Source organism: Urocitellus parryii, chromosome 3, assembly GCF_045843805.1.
Source record: "Urocitellus parryii isolate mUroPar1 chromosome 3, mUroPar1.hap1, whole genome shotgun sequence".
NCBI lineage: Eukaryota > Metazoa > Chordata > Mammalia > Rodentia > Sciuridae > Urocitellus > Urocitellus parryii.
In genome coordinates this window covers 194,550,898-194,565,341 of record NC_135533.1, presented here as the reverse complement: position 1 = coordinate 194,565,341, position 14,444 = coordinate 194,550,898, and the positions used below count along the sequence as shown (strand labels likewise).

Genomic DNA, 14,444 nt, shown 5'->3' with positions numbered 1-14,444 from the left:
GGGATCTATTGCCTGATCAACGTACTTTTGACACAGTGTAGGACTATTACGCATTCCCTGAGGAAGAACCTTCCAGCAATATCTCTTAACAGGTTCCTTAAAATTAATTGCTGGGACAGTGAAAGCAAACCTTTCACAATCTTCAGGATGCAACCTTATAGAGAAAAAGCAGTCTTTTAAATCTATTACTATCAAGCTATAATCTAAGGGAATGGCTGTGGGGGAGGGAAGTCCTGGCTGTAATGATCCCATAGGCTGAATTGCATGATTTATTGCCCTTAAATCCTGTAGTAATCTCCAATTTCCTGACTTTTTCCTAATAACAAAAATAGGTGTGTTCCAAGGACTAAGCGTTGGTTCAATATGACCAGCCTGAAATTGTTCCTCAACTAATCTATGAATTATTTTAAGCTTTTCCCCTGAGATGGGCCACTGAGAAATCCATATAGGCTCCTCTGTGAGCCACGTGATTTTTTCAGCTGTCTTAGGGATCGGGGAAGTGCTCAGGGCCCCTAGTAAAAATTTTGGTTTGGAGCAATTACTAATCTTTGTCGTGGAGACTGGCTTGTAAACAGATACTCTTCCTGAAAGGTCTCCCTATCATCTCTAGGAAAATACCTCTGATTGACTTCCTCAACTGACCTTATAGAATTTGGAGTAACTAATAATAATTCCATTTTGGTTAAAATATCTCTTCCCCATAGGTTAGCTGGTAAAGACTCTAACACATAAGGCTTAAATACTCCACTGTTCCCACCAGAATCTTCCCAATGGAGATAGTTGGCACTTTGAGCAGGCTGTGAAACCTGTCCTATTCCCTCTAGGTTAGCTGGTGCTACATGCAAAGGCCAGTTTCTAGGCCAAAACCGACTAGACAATACCGAAATATCGGCTCCTGTGTCGATTATTCCTAGAAAATTTTTATTATTAATTCTAAGTTTTAATAAAGGGCGTTCTTGTCTTACTAACTGTGACCAATATACTCTGTCCGGCTGCTTAGAAACTGAATCTGCCGGCAGGTGCCTTTCAGAGACACAAGGCAATAATATTAATTGGGCAAAAGTATCCTTTGGGGTGAGTCTTAGGGGATAATTGGCTTTTACAGTAACATATAGCTGTTCTTTAAATCCTGAATCTATCACACCAGGTATTACCTCAGTGGCTCCCTTCAAATTATTTCGTCCCAAAATTAAACCTACAGTATTATCAGGAAGCGGCCCGAAAATCCCAGTAGGAATTTGTTCTGGCCCCGTTTCAGGATTTAATTCAACTGTCCTTGAAGGTCCTAAGAAAACTGTCTGTGATCTCTGTCCCTGTCCCGGTAAAAATCGCGGACTGTTCTGGTCGGCGCCAGTGACGTCACACTGTGCGACCTTCCCCGGAATTCCCCATATTGTTGCTCGGCTCCCGCTAGGAGGGAATGGTGGCGGCGAGAAGGCGGGCTCATCTGCGCCATCTGAATCCTCCACATGGGGCTGCAAGTTTAAGTTCACATTTCTAACCTTTGGCTTGGCCCTTAGTGCCTTTGTTTTTAAATGGTTTAAGGGAAAGGGAATTAACTTAGCCTCAGGCTGATTCTCCATTTGAATAGACCTAACAGCTCCTTGAATGCCTTTTAAAAGGTCCTCAGGGGGCCACGAACTTTGGCCCATATATTCAAAAAGACAAACTTCTAGAGCTGTCCATGTTTTCTGTATATTTTCAATGTCTCCAGGTAATTCATTAGAAATACAAACTCTCTGTAACTTCCTTCCTAATTTCTCCCAAGTAAGTAAATTTGGAGATTCCTGTTCGCAAAACCAAGGACAATATTCACCTACAATCTTTAAAAATTGTAATAACTGAGTTTTCTTAATCTGTTTCCCTTTCTGATTAATTATACTGTCTAAAATAGTCAGGTACATTTCCTTATCAGTAGAAGTTGAATTTCCCATTTTAATTAATTTAACGTCTCTTTCCTTCAATAACTCTAGGTACTTTTGTGACCCAATGTCACTTCTTCCTTTATCTTTATCTTTTTCCTTTATTTCTTTATTTCCTTTTTCCTTGTCCTTATATCTTTTTTCCTTATCTTTATAGCGCGCTCCCACTCAATCTAACTAATCTAGAATGCCCCCCTCGTGGGCGCCAAATCTACCACGCGGCCTGCGCAGTGGTTTCATTAATGAGGTTCTAGGCATAAAGTTAGTTAGACGAGATCGAAATAAAAACACAAGACTCAATTACCTTAATTCTATTGCTAGGTCCGAGACGGCTCCCCTCTCTGGTTTGCTCCTCTAGCCTCCCAGCAGGGCAGCAAGGATTACTCAGGGCTAGCAGGAGAGAGAGAGCGAGCACGCCGGGGAGTAGCCTTTTATTAGGGAACCAGAGATTCAGGGGAGAATTCCATCCAATGAAGGTTGAGGGGGGGCTGCACTCCAAGGTCAGGGTCAGCGATTGGGTCCCCGGGGTCAGTGGTCAGGCACACCCCCACACGGATGGGCTCTCTCATCAGGAGAGGGACGGGAAAAACTTCGACTTTTGCCAAAGTGCCTCAGACCCTCAACGGGAGGCACCCGATCACGTGTGAGAATGGCGTCCCACAGGTAGCCTCTAAGTTTCTTCTCACATTTTTTCCTTTTCTACTGCTTTGGATAGTGAATGCCAGAGGGTGTGACTAGGGAGCTACATTCTAGATCTTTTTCGTTTTTGAGGGAAGATCTTGCTAAATTCCCCTCACTGATCTGAAACTTACAAACCTCATCTTTAAGTCTCTTTGGTAGCTGAATTACAGGTATGTGTCATCACACCTGGCTCTCTTGAAAATTTTTCAGGCTTGAAAAAGTCTCTGTTCTTTGGAAAAATAAAGCTGAGGAGGCTTTGACTGGCTCAGGAGGTAAGTAGCACTGGTTCTGACCTTTTGGGCTGCCTTGGGATCCTCTCTGAATGTTTCTGGACAGGAAGCATCACTGGCCCTTGACCAGGGCTGAGATGACCTCCTCTTGGTTGCCTGGCCTGTGTCTTAGTTGGAAGACATCCAAAGCCCACAAACAGGGACTCTGGCAGGGCAAAGGTCACTGCATCCCCTGCCATTTAGTGTCTCTCACCTTCCCTGGTCTCACTGTGCAACAGATGCGAGTGATGTAAGAAGCATGACTGGAGCCTCGTAAGTTCCTCTGGAGGCATTTGATCACCAAGCAGGTTAAGAACTGTGATTCTGAAAAACCTTGGCTCTTAGTGTCTGAGGGGCAGGGACAATACCACTGGCACTGGCACATGCTGAACATTGCCAAGAGTTGGAGAGTGAAGTATTGCTCAGGCCATTCTAGCTGGGAACAAGCTCTTGGGCCAGAATGCCTTAATTAGAGTCCAGAATGGGTGACCATGACAAATTACCCACCATTCAGGACCTCAGAATTCTCCTCTATAAAAGGGGATGCCTACCTCAGTTCTAGCAAGGTTTTTAAGAGAATTAAATGGAATGATGGAACACTATGTGGCTCACCCTGTTGCACTACTAACACATGAAAATAGTTCAAAGTAGCATTACAGGCATGGGAACACTATCAGGGCCACCAGTTGTCATTCTGTAGGCCATATGCCTCCTCAACTCACAGTCCATTTTGAGGACAGTATAGCTGTCTACACTGGCCACTGTGCTTTCCTGTCAATGCCATCACACCTCCTTTTCTGTGCAGGTCAGGTCCCTCTTGGATGTGATTATTGCACTGACTTCAAACACATTTGCAGTCCACATCTGGTGGACTCTGAGGGCAGGCAAGGGCCGAAAGGATGTGATCCCCACTCTGCAGCCCTCACTAGAAGCCTTTCTGTGAGAACTCACAATTCACTGGTTGAGCAGAATTATATAGAACATCATCCTGCCCCTGGGAGTGTGGAGAGTGCAGTGATCAGAACAGAAACAGCTGAGGGAAGAGGATGGCACAGGCACGGGAGCAGATCAGCGGGGCAGGGACATGGACCCAGAGGTTCTGAACAGCTCCTGGTATGGAAGAGCCCCCTCCAGGGCAATGGTCTTGGCCTAGGCCCTGCATTATAATTCCCAGAGCTAACACAAAGGATAGGCCATACTACCATGAAGACTACAGCAGTTTAGACTCACTACTCAGATGGAGCACACAGAAGTCCAACAAGGAAAACCACCACCCTTGGAAAAATCCACAGCCACCAAGATGAGATAACACATGTTTATTATGTCCATTGTACCCTCATTCATAGGGCCAAAGTTCCCTCGGAATTACATGGGGGCTTTGTGGGCTGGGTGACTCACACTGGCCCAGCTAGAGGGGGCCTGGTGGTAAGGCCCAACACCCCACCCACTCATGTAGTGTGTCATCAGTGTTCACAGTTTCCAAATTAGTTAAAGTGCCTTGATTTGTCCCCATCACCACCACCAGTGCTGAAGGTCCCACGTGGATTCGCTTCCTCAGAGTCATTTTCTGGCTGCCAGAGCAGGGCCTTCCGGGTAGTGCCTTGAGCCAGGGACTCAGTTCCCAGGGTATTCGAAGACAGCAGCAGCTCCCATCCCAGTGCCAACGCACATGGACACCACTCCATATGCCCTGGGAGAGGGAACTAGGTTGGTTGGGCATAGGTACTCTGGACAGAGGCCCAATCCCCTGACCAGAGGCCCAACTCCCTGACCAAGGCCCTCCTAAACAGAGGATGCAAAACCAGAAGACCAGATCTGTGGGAAATCTGACCCCTGACTGCCCACCTAGGCACACACTCAGTGGCAGATGCCCTCTGTAGGCCAGAGGCCCTTTTGAGGCTGACCCTCAGGGACAACAGGGATCATGTCCCTATATGCCCAGTTCAAAGTGCATGTTGAATTCCCAAACCCCCACCCTTCCATGCCCCAGCTCAGCATCCCCCATGACACCCCACATCACCCCAAGGGGAACAGCCTCACCTCTTCCCACGGCGCTTCAGCTCATTCAGCAGCATGATGACCTGTCGTGCCCCAGTGCAGCCCAGGGGGTGGCCCAGGGCCACCGCTCCTCCCAGAGGGTTCACCTTCTCAGGGGGGATTCCTAGCTTCTCCACACAGTAGACAGCCTGGAAGGAGCCAGAGCAGCGCCTGGGCGTGCTGACCCCCTCCCCTGCATGGCTGGTCCACTGGCTTCCACTGGGTGCCCAGGGCCCAGGCAATAGGGAGACTAAGACTCACCTGGCTTGCAAAGGCCTCGTTGATCTCAAAAATGTCCACATCATTCACTGTCAGTCCTGCAAGCAAGATTTAGACCTGAGATGATAGAGGCCCCCAAGCACAAATCTGGGTCTCCCCAGACCTCCAGCCATGCACAGACCCACAATGCCTAGTAGTATGTCTGTCACTTCTGACAAGTGAATGGGTCTCAGCTGTGGGTCATGAAGGCCTTGGGTATGGAGTGCTAGCCTGCCCAACCTCCACTCTGCAGTACCCACAGGAACACCCTAGTAGTCACCCCCAGCCCCAGCAGCAGGTCATGAGGGGACCCAGGTCTAGGGCCTGAAGGAGCCACCTGACCTGCTTTCTCCAAGGCTGCAGGGATGGCATATGCAGGTCCGATGCCCATGACATCAGGTGGGACTCCAACCACTGCATAGGACCTCAGGACCCCGAGGATGGGAAGGCCCAACTCTTCTGCCTTGGACCTCCGGGCCAGCAGGACTGCAGCTGCCCCATCGCTCACCTGGCTAGAGTTTCCTAGGGAGGAAGTATTGGGGTAAGGAGGCATCAGGGCAGAGCAGAGGAGAATGAGTTCTCCCACGGGCCCCTTCCAAGGGATCTGGTCTGCCCCAGACTCCATAGCATAAGAGCCAGCCTGATGACAGTCCCTGGAGGCAGCCCTACTCCAGCATCCTGGCCTGTACTCACCAGCCATGGTGGAGCCGCCATCCTTGAAAGCAGGCTTCAGTTTGGCCAGGCCCTCCATGGTGGTGTTGGGGCGGATTCCCTCATCCTGGGACACAGTGATGCTCTTCTTGATGCCCTTGTCATCGTGGATGGTGGTGGTCACAGGCACAATCTCAGCACGGAAACAGCCCCTGCTCTGGGCTCTTGCTGCCCTGCCAGCAGCAGACAGACCGGCTTAGGCTCCCCTGGAGCTCCCTTCCTCCTGTCTCCACTCTGGCCCATTGTGGCAGACATGCAACCTCAGCCTGCTAAATTCAGGGACATGTCTGGTCCTAGGGGACATTGGAGGGATCCGTTGGAGGTCCTGAGGAAACCCTGTTGTTGGGAGGGGGAGGCTTGTCTAGGGCCATCCAGAGCATCATTTACTATCAACTCCAGATGTCCACATCATGGCTGATTTAAAACTCAAGGGGGGAGAAAGAAGCTTTTGGGTTGTGTTTACTTCTTAAAGCCCTTCATCCAAGAGCTTAGCCTGTCAGTTTCTTCTGCTCCACTGAGGCTGGAGTCCCAGGAACACTTGTGATGACTTTTTCCAGCTTTCCTGGGTGACCCCACATCTGAATTTCCTCCCTTTCCCAGGTTCCTCAAATCTGAAGTGAAATATCCTAAACTCCTTGATGTCTTTTCCAATTCAAACAGAGTTGAACCCCAAGGCATTTTAGAGTTACCTTTACAACTTTATGCAAACTATAACACTTAGGGGGCATTTCAATGGGAGGAACCCAGAGCTTCCTGCAAAGCCCACATGCCCACCTGACCCAAGAGGCTAACAGTCCCTGCCTTGGAGAAGCCCACCTGGCTTTGCTGTCCTTCCTCAGCTTGGTCAGGGTTGGCCAAACCTGTCTGCTGATGCCCTGAGGCTGAGCCCCAGGTTTTCTGCCGTAGGCTCAGGATGTTTGTCCTGACACAGGCCTGCTCCAGAAACTAGGGTGGCTGGTCCAGAGCATCATTGACCTCACACTCTAGGTCCCCAGGAAGCCTCTGGCTGCCCCATTCAGTTCCTGAGCAGCAGCTAGACATGATCTGGTCCTCATTATGCCCCAAAGAACAGAGGGTAAACTGAAGCCTAGGTAGGGAGAAGGTACTCTGCATGGACAGTCCTCAGGGAAGAGCCACCAGCTCAGAATGACACTGCCCCCTTTCCGATCCCCAGCTGGGAGGCAGGAGGCTTGTAAACCCCTAGTACATAGCTGTACTCTTGGGACACATCCACCTCAGACCTCAGACCACCCAGGATGGCCTCACAACCTCACCGTCCAGTCTTTTCAAGGTTCCACCCCAAGCAGCACTCACTTCTGCTGGGAGGCCAGCGCAAAGGTATCCTGCTTCTCTCGTGAAATGCCAAACTTCTCAGCCACGTTCTCTGAGGTTATCCTAGGACAAAAGTAGTACCCAGCTGGGCATAAGGCTGGCAGCATGGGGACCAGGGCCATGCATGCCACAGAGACAGTATTGAGGAATCAGGCAGTGGCACTCCACCCCCAGCACTGGAATGGGGCAGAGAGGGAGTCACCAATGCTGGCCAGATGCTCAGAGTTCATACACCAAAGACACCTCCTCCCAAAAGAGGGAGGGCAGCCTGCATTGGCAGCAGAGCAGAAGAGAATGTGTTCCCTGGGTGAGCTGCCTCAGCACAGAGGAGAGGGGAAGGAAAGTTTATCGGAGGGACCTACTTGTGAATGAACACCTCAGAGGGGGCATGACAGAGCAGGATATGTTTAGAAACTCCGGCTCAGAGAAGACTTGAGGACCTCAGAAACAGGAAGTACTGAGTGCCATGCTGAGTCTCTGAAGAACAGATGCTACACACAGGAAGCAGGCCAAGCCTTAGCATTGGCAGGCACAGATGAGAAAGTTCCTCAGCCCCGGCTCCTGGAGAGACAGAGCTGAGGGGGCACAGGCACACAGAGCTATGGACAGGCACTCACCCCATGGGGATCAAGCAGTCTCTGGCCTTCTCATTCTCCAGCAAGCGTGAAGTGATATTTCCAGGGTTTCCTCTGTTAGCCAGGGACATGGACTCCACCCTGAGGAGAGGGAGGAGAAGGAGGGAGTTGAGTCCTAACAGGAACACACCCAAGGATAGGGGACATGTGGCAAGTGTTGGGAAACAGCCAGGGAGCCCTCGGGAACTGCAGTGCCCTGTCTGGGAGGCACAGACAAGTGAGGCAGAGCTGGGGCTGGGGGGCTGCTGAGCCTCGTCTCTATCTCCACCCCAGGACAGTGTACACTGCACAGTCTGCACTCCTGGGTGCAGGGGCATGCTTCCTTATACATCTGCTGAACCAGCCATTTAGAAGTTCCCGAGGAAAGCTTTCTAGTATATACCACATTGCTACAAACATATCCAACATGCCCAGGCCCTGTCCCAACCAGGGTCCACAAATTCAGAGGGGAGAAGGCCCAATAAGTTCATATCAAAGAGCAACCTGACCTGCACAGACAAGGAGGTGCAATGTTCTAAGAGGAAAGTGAGGTGGCTAGTGCAGAAGGATCAAGAAGGACTGGGGAAGGGGAAACCCTAAAAAATGGTAACAGATGACCTTGACTAGTGCTTTGTGTTCCCTGCATTACTTTGAACTCTTTTCAGGCTTCAAATAGTACCCACCCCATGATATGTACCCTATAGTGTTAGCTTCGTTATGATTCCACTTTCTTCATCCTCCTTCTCCTTTTCTTCCTCCCCCTCCCCCCTTCGTTTTTTTTTTTTTTTTGGCATTGGGGATTGAATCCAGGAGTGATTTTAGCACTGAGCTCCATTCCTAGATCTTTTTTTTTTTTTTTAATTTTGAGACAGGGTCTCACTGAGTTGCTGAGGGTCTTGCTGTGTTGTTGAAGCTGATCTCCAACTTGTGATTTTCCTGCCTCAGTCCCCTAAGTGGCCAGGATTATAGGTGTGTACCACTGTGCTTAGCCCCAGCCCTTTTTATTTTTTACTTTTGAGACAGGGTCTAACTATGTACCTGAAGCTGGCCTCAAACTTATAATCCTCCTCCCTCGGTCTCCAAAGTCACCGGGAGTCTTTGGGATTATAGGCGTATGCCACCATACCTGACCTCATTTAATATTCTTATAAGCATTGGCCAAGCTCAGATAGTATCCCCTTTTATAGCTGAGGACACTGAGGTCCAGAGAAATAAGTAATTTGCCCATGGTCATTCAGCCTGGACCCGAATTTATACAGCTTATACCAGGAACTCCCCTTCTACCTAGGATGCCCTAGGCAACACTGAATGTTCAAGCCCTTGGGGACTGTCAGATTGTGATATGGGTGTTGTGCAAGCACAAGAATCTTTAAGCTGCTTAAGAATCAGAAGCTCCCTATGGAACTCATTAAGGCTTCAGGCCTTCTCCTCAAGTTTCCAAACTTGCTCTCTTCCCAGTAAGAATGTAACAAGAAACACATCAGAAGGCAGGCTGGGCTGTGACCTGTGTCATAATAAAGTCCCTATTTGTAGTCTTTGCTCTCTTTGAGATATAAGTTGGGGCAACCCAGTGCAGGTCAGCTAGGACCCAGTTAGGGACCAGCAATACTTTTCATCAAAAAACATTCTAGAGAGGATTTGAAAGACAGTGGAAAGACATCAGAACCAGGGCTGGTCACCACCTCAGCCTGCCAGTGTCTTCACCAGCCTGCCCACCCAGCATCAGAAGCCCCCAGCCAGGGACATAGCACCCTGCCCTTCCTTGGAGGCTCTACCCAAAATTTCTAGCGCTCAATGTGCTACAGGTAAAGATAGAGTCACAGTCTGGGTAAAGGGGACAGTGACCAAATCACCTGAGATCTGACTATGTCCCTGAAAACGTGGTGGGCAATTAGAAGTTTCCATCTTGGTATCAGGGGAGAGATAAAGACATCGTGTAGGAAAAGGAATAGACACACAGTAGGGAACTGTCCCTAGGTTTAGAGAATTGAAACTGCCACTTCTCTTTCAGTAGCAGTGAGAATCAACAAAAGTCACCGACGGAAGTCTCAGTGGTGTATTTTTCCAACATGGTCACAGTTTCCAGTCTGACAGATTTTCAAGAAAGAAAGCTTAGAGGCCACCTGCCCTCTCCAGCTAGTGCTCAGATGTGAACTATTCTTGATCACCCAGAGTTGGGGGCCACTCCTAGGTTTCATCTATACGAACCTACACCAAGCTAGCTGCCTAAAGGAGCCAGGGGATGATACTGAAATCGTGGCCTCTGAGAACTGAGGAGAAGGGAATTAATTTATCCCCATTGGTTAAGGAGCTCTGGCAGAAAGAAATTCTTACCCACAGGCCATGCCAATGTCATATGACCCATTTCTGATGCCACCTGCAACAAAAGCATTTCATAATCATCCTCGGCCAAAGTTTGTCTGTCCTGGGAGCAGCAGAGCCCCTGTCCCACCTGCTCTCAGCCTAGGTGCCATTCAGTCCAGTCCCAGAGATAAAGACCCAGGAGTGTTCTGAAGAGGAGTGGGGCGGTGCCAAGGGGAGCTCCTGAACTCTTTCTGTGCTCATAGTCCTCTCAGAAATGCTTACTGCTGGTCCAGGAGACAGTGACATCACTGACTGTAACCCTCAGGGACAGGACTAAGCCCAGGCCCTGGCCTAGGGCACCACCCATCCCAACTTACCAGCTATGTTGGCCAATGCCTGCAGCCCTGATGAGCACTGTCTATTGACAGTAGACAGAGGCACAGTCTCTGGAATGCCACTGAAACAGAAGGCAAGAGGCATAGTCAATCCCTTGTCCTGCAGGCTCTCATGGAAAGCAGGTCTGTACTCCAGGGCCCTGTGACTGTCCCCATCAGAGGGTGCAAAGATCAGGAGAACAACCTGAAAACCCAGTGCCCATGCCAGGATAGATCCATTGGATAGGGGTGGGCAGCTCCTGGGCAAACTGTGTCTCTGTATGTACTTGCTCCCCAGGTCCTACAAGAGCATGCCCTTCCATCCTATGAATTTCCTCAATCTAGAAAGAGGGAAGACTGTGTCACAGGAGTCCTTCTCTCTGTCCCTCTGAAAAATTAACAGTAAAAACTAGTCATATATTTTCCCAAAAGTAGAAAGGAGAGGGCATTTTGCTTAGATAAGCTACCAGAGCAAAAGCCATGGTCAAGTATGAGGCCAGCAACCATCTCTACCTTCCAGCATACTAGTACCCACATGGCTGGGTATTATGTTTCTATTCTCTCCCCCAAAAGCCTGTTCCCACCTGGAAGAAAAGCTCTTCTAGGCACCATTGTTCTAACATCCCATCCACTGGGAGCTCCCAAGGGTCTCACCATGGGCTTAGCCCTGAAAGGTAGTACAGTGTTGGCCCTTCCAATGAAACCTGCCTTGGCAAACAGTATAAAGCTCTAGTGATATTTTCAGGCCATACTCCAACCCACTTAAAACTTCAGGGAGTTCCATGAGCATCCTGGTGATTCCAATGGGCAGCCAGGCTTGGTAATCCTGGAGGTACTGATTGGGCCAAACTCTGTAGGGACCCTTAGAAGTACATGGCTTCCTAGGCCTGTTGAACCTTTCCCAGATATCCTAATTCCATTACACCTGATTCTTACCTCTTTACCCGATCCACTAAGTTTTTACCAAATACCTATTGAGTAAAAGTTCTTAGATGCTTATAGAACTTCTAGAGGATGCTTAACCAACATGCAGAAAATGAATCCACAAGAGGAGAGTGAAGTAGCAGGACCAGATGGCAAGGCCACATCAAAGAGTAGCATAAGACTCTTATTCAAGAGGAAGGTCTCTCATTTTCAGCCTGAGAACTTGGAGAAGCAGTGTCTAAGCGGCAAGATTGTTTAGGCAGGGTTTAGCTAGGAAAGAGAGAGGGACAACACTCCCCAGGCACAGAATGAAGAGAATAGGGAGGATAGTAGGCAGAGAAGCCAAAAAAGAGAAGGAGGAGGGAAAAGAAAGAGGAAAAATCAAGGTGAGTAACCAGTTGAGAGATAAGGCTGGAAGGTTAGCCTGGAGATAGTGGGAGACACTGAACTGCAGACAAAGCAGTCTGAGGCTTTCCCAGTTCCTAGAAGTTTTCCTGTTCTGTCACTGGCTAATGTCCCTACTATTTCTACTCAATGCAAATAAAAGGACAAAGACAAGTGTGTCTTAAATCTACAAGTGAAAATAACAGAATCACTCCTTGCCCATAGTGGGAGGTAAAGTGCTAAAAGGCAAGATGACCAGGGCTCCTCCTGGGTTCCTCGCTGCCCCAGGGTTCTGACCTGGAGTTCCCAGCTTGCCCAACTAGCAAAGAAAGCAAAATCACTCTTCAGCATGTTTATGTGTTTAATTTACCTGATAGATGAGGACAGAGTCCACTTTTTTCAAAACACAACAACAAGTTAGCTTTGGCTACAATCATGCCACAGATAACCACTACCAAAGCCCTGTAGGTCTTGGCTCATAGCTAGTAACATACCAACCTCAAAGTGGGAGAAAGGTTGGGTCCACAAGAGCAGCATTCAGGTTTCCCTGAAATCTTTTGACATGGTATCCAATTTTATTCTCCACCACCCACAGAATGAGTTCCCTGGATCCAGGACCCACTCATTAGTCACAGTGGCCAACTCAGAGCTAGTGGTAGAAAAGATTACCTCAGAAACTGGGCGATCCGGGCCATGATAGCCCCAGCCCCAGGCTGAAGTACATTGCCTACGGACAGAAAAGCCTTTATTCAGTGCCAGTTGATGTCTGGGCAAAAAGGTACAGCTCCGAGTACCCCAGAGGAAACATTCCATATCTTTCTTCAGGAACATGAGTTTATGGCAGGCCCACTTGATGCTCTGGAATTTCAGGGTATAGAGTAAGGACAGCTAGACATATGACAGTGTGTCCAGGTCATATACCAGTCCCCATGCTGGAGGGTTCCAAAATGACTTGCCCATGCACCCTGCTCTTCCAAATCAGCACAGACTAGGCAGGTGTCCTACCCTTCCAAGTAACATGGAAGACTGAAGGGAAAGAGAAACACAAAGCAAAGCCTGAAGGCCAACAGCATTGATACTTGGGCAAGGGAAATGAGATTCTGAAAATGTACATCCCCTTAGTGTCCTCCTCCAGGCCCTGCTGTCACTGCAGAGAGAAGAAACAATGATTCCTGACCCAGTGGTGGCACCTGATGGATGAAACAGTATTACATACTATGTTTTTATATTTCAAGGGAAGAGGTGTGTGGGTGGGAATCAAGTTTGGCCTGAAGGTCCAGACTCTGGGTTCATGTTCTAGCTCTGGAGCAAATAACACTGGGCCTCAGTCCCTCCATCTGTAAAGAATGGAGTGGATTAGATGGGTTTTGACATTCTCTTTTGTCCTGGCACAGACAGGATATCAGGACACATTCAGAACACCCATCTGCCTCCCAGAATGACCTGGAACCCCTAGATTGTCTGTGTTTGGGATGTCTGCTTTTTCTCTAACAAGCAGAAGACACGAGGAAGAAGAGCAAAGTGTCTAAGTCTACTATCAGGAGGAGAGCACATCCAAGTCAGTGTTCATAGTCCATAGTTCTCCTTAGTGACAACTCTGGGACTAGAGGCGTGGGAGCAGGACTTTGGAGGGATGGGAAGACCAAGAGACTCCATAGCAGGGCCTGGGTGGTGCACTCACCCACGGAGATGTCCCCCAGCTGCTCAGGCCTCAGCTTTACATCCTGTAGAACTGCGGTCAAGACAGCTGACAGAAGCTCGTCGGGGGTGGTGTCCTGCAACGGGACGCGCAGCTGTGGTGACTGGCCCGATATACCCACCGCAGGGAGACACAGCGACTGCAGTTCGAGTTCTCATTGCCTGCGGCATCCTTGGGTCCACCTAGCAGATGACAGCTCCCCGCCCCCCACCGTGTTACTCCAGGCGCCAGCGCCGGGGGACCTCACCTTGAAGCCCCCGCGCCCCGCTTTGCCGATCGCAGTGCGCCGCCCGTGCACCACCACCACGTCCGCGGCCGAGGCTTGCGGGAAGCTACTGTAGCTCGGCGCAGCCTGCAGCGCCGGGCCGGACTCGGGCCGGCCAGTGAGATGACCCAGAACAACCTGTAGCCTCCACATCACGCGCTCGGATAAGCTGACCAGCTTTGGGACTCACGACCGACCCTCGGAAACAAAGTCACTCGCGCAAGCGCGGAACCGCCCCTCTCTCCCGGCCCTCCCAAGCCGGACCCAGAGGCACAACCATTCAAAGTCCCGCCTATTGGCCAATCAGGGTACGGTTCTTTCTGAAGCCACGCCCAGAAATGCAGCCTGGAAATTTACCCCCTTTGGTAGACTTTAGTATCCAAATCCGAGGCGGGACTCTTGAAATAACTTCTTGAAATAATCGGGCCCTCTAACAGGAGCCCCTTCCTCCAACGGCCCGGCCCGCTCGCTGCCCGCCGCCAGACAGAAGGCTGAACCACCTGGAGCCCGCCTCTTGCTTTGGTTGGAGGAGGTCGGGGCTCTAATTCCAGTTCCCAGGTTCTAGTCTGCTCGGTTCCCCAGCATCCAATCCCAAGGACCTAAATACTTCTGATGCTCCCAATCCTACTCCGAAGGGGTCAGACTCTCCCGGGAAGTCTTTCCAGAACTA

The 14,444-nt window shown here is 49.8% G+C and overlaps 1 protein-coding gene across 4 annotated transcripts; it reads right to left on the bottom strand.

Annotated features, from left to right (window-relative positions):
- Positions 1–4,201: 4,201 nt before the first annotated feature.
- Positions 4,202–13,975, bottom strand: LOC113194703 (3-ketoacyl-CoA thiolase B, peroxisomal). Of its 4 annotated transcripts, XM_026405902.2 has the most exons (12): positions 13,757–13,975; positions 13,492–13,585; positions 12,480–12,537; positions 10,506–10,585; positions 10,159–10,201; positions 7,828–7,926; positions 7,193–7,273; positions 5,861–6,051; positions 5,510–5,689; positions 5,171–5,226; positions 4,913–5,058; positions 4,202–4,562 (listed from the first exon to the last, which is right to left on the bottom strand). In XM_026405902.2, the coding sequence occupies exons 1-12, from the start codon at positions 13,925–13,927 to the stop codon at positions 4,487–4,489; spliced, it is 1,275 nt and encodes a 424-aa protein (XP_026261687.2). In that variant the 5' UTR covers positions 13,928–13,975; the 3' UTR covers positions 4,202–4,486. The 4 variants fall into 4 exon arrangements, with proteins under 4 accessions (XP_026261687.2, XP_026261695.2, XP_026261702.2 ...); XM_026405910.2 differs by lacking the exons at positions 10,159–10,201; positions 10,506–10,585; XM_026405917.2 differs by lacking the exons at positions 12,480–12,537; positions 13,757–13,975 and having other exon boundaries at positions 13,492–13,580.
- Between the last annotated feature and the right edge of the window lie 469 nt (positions 13,976–14,444).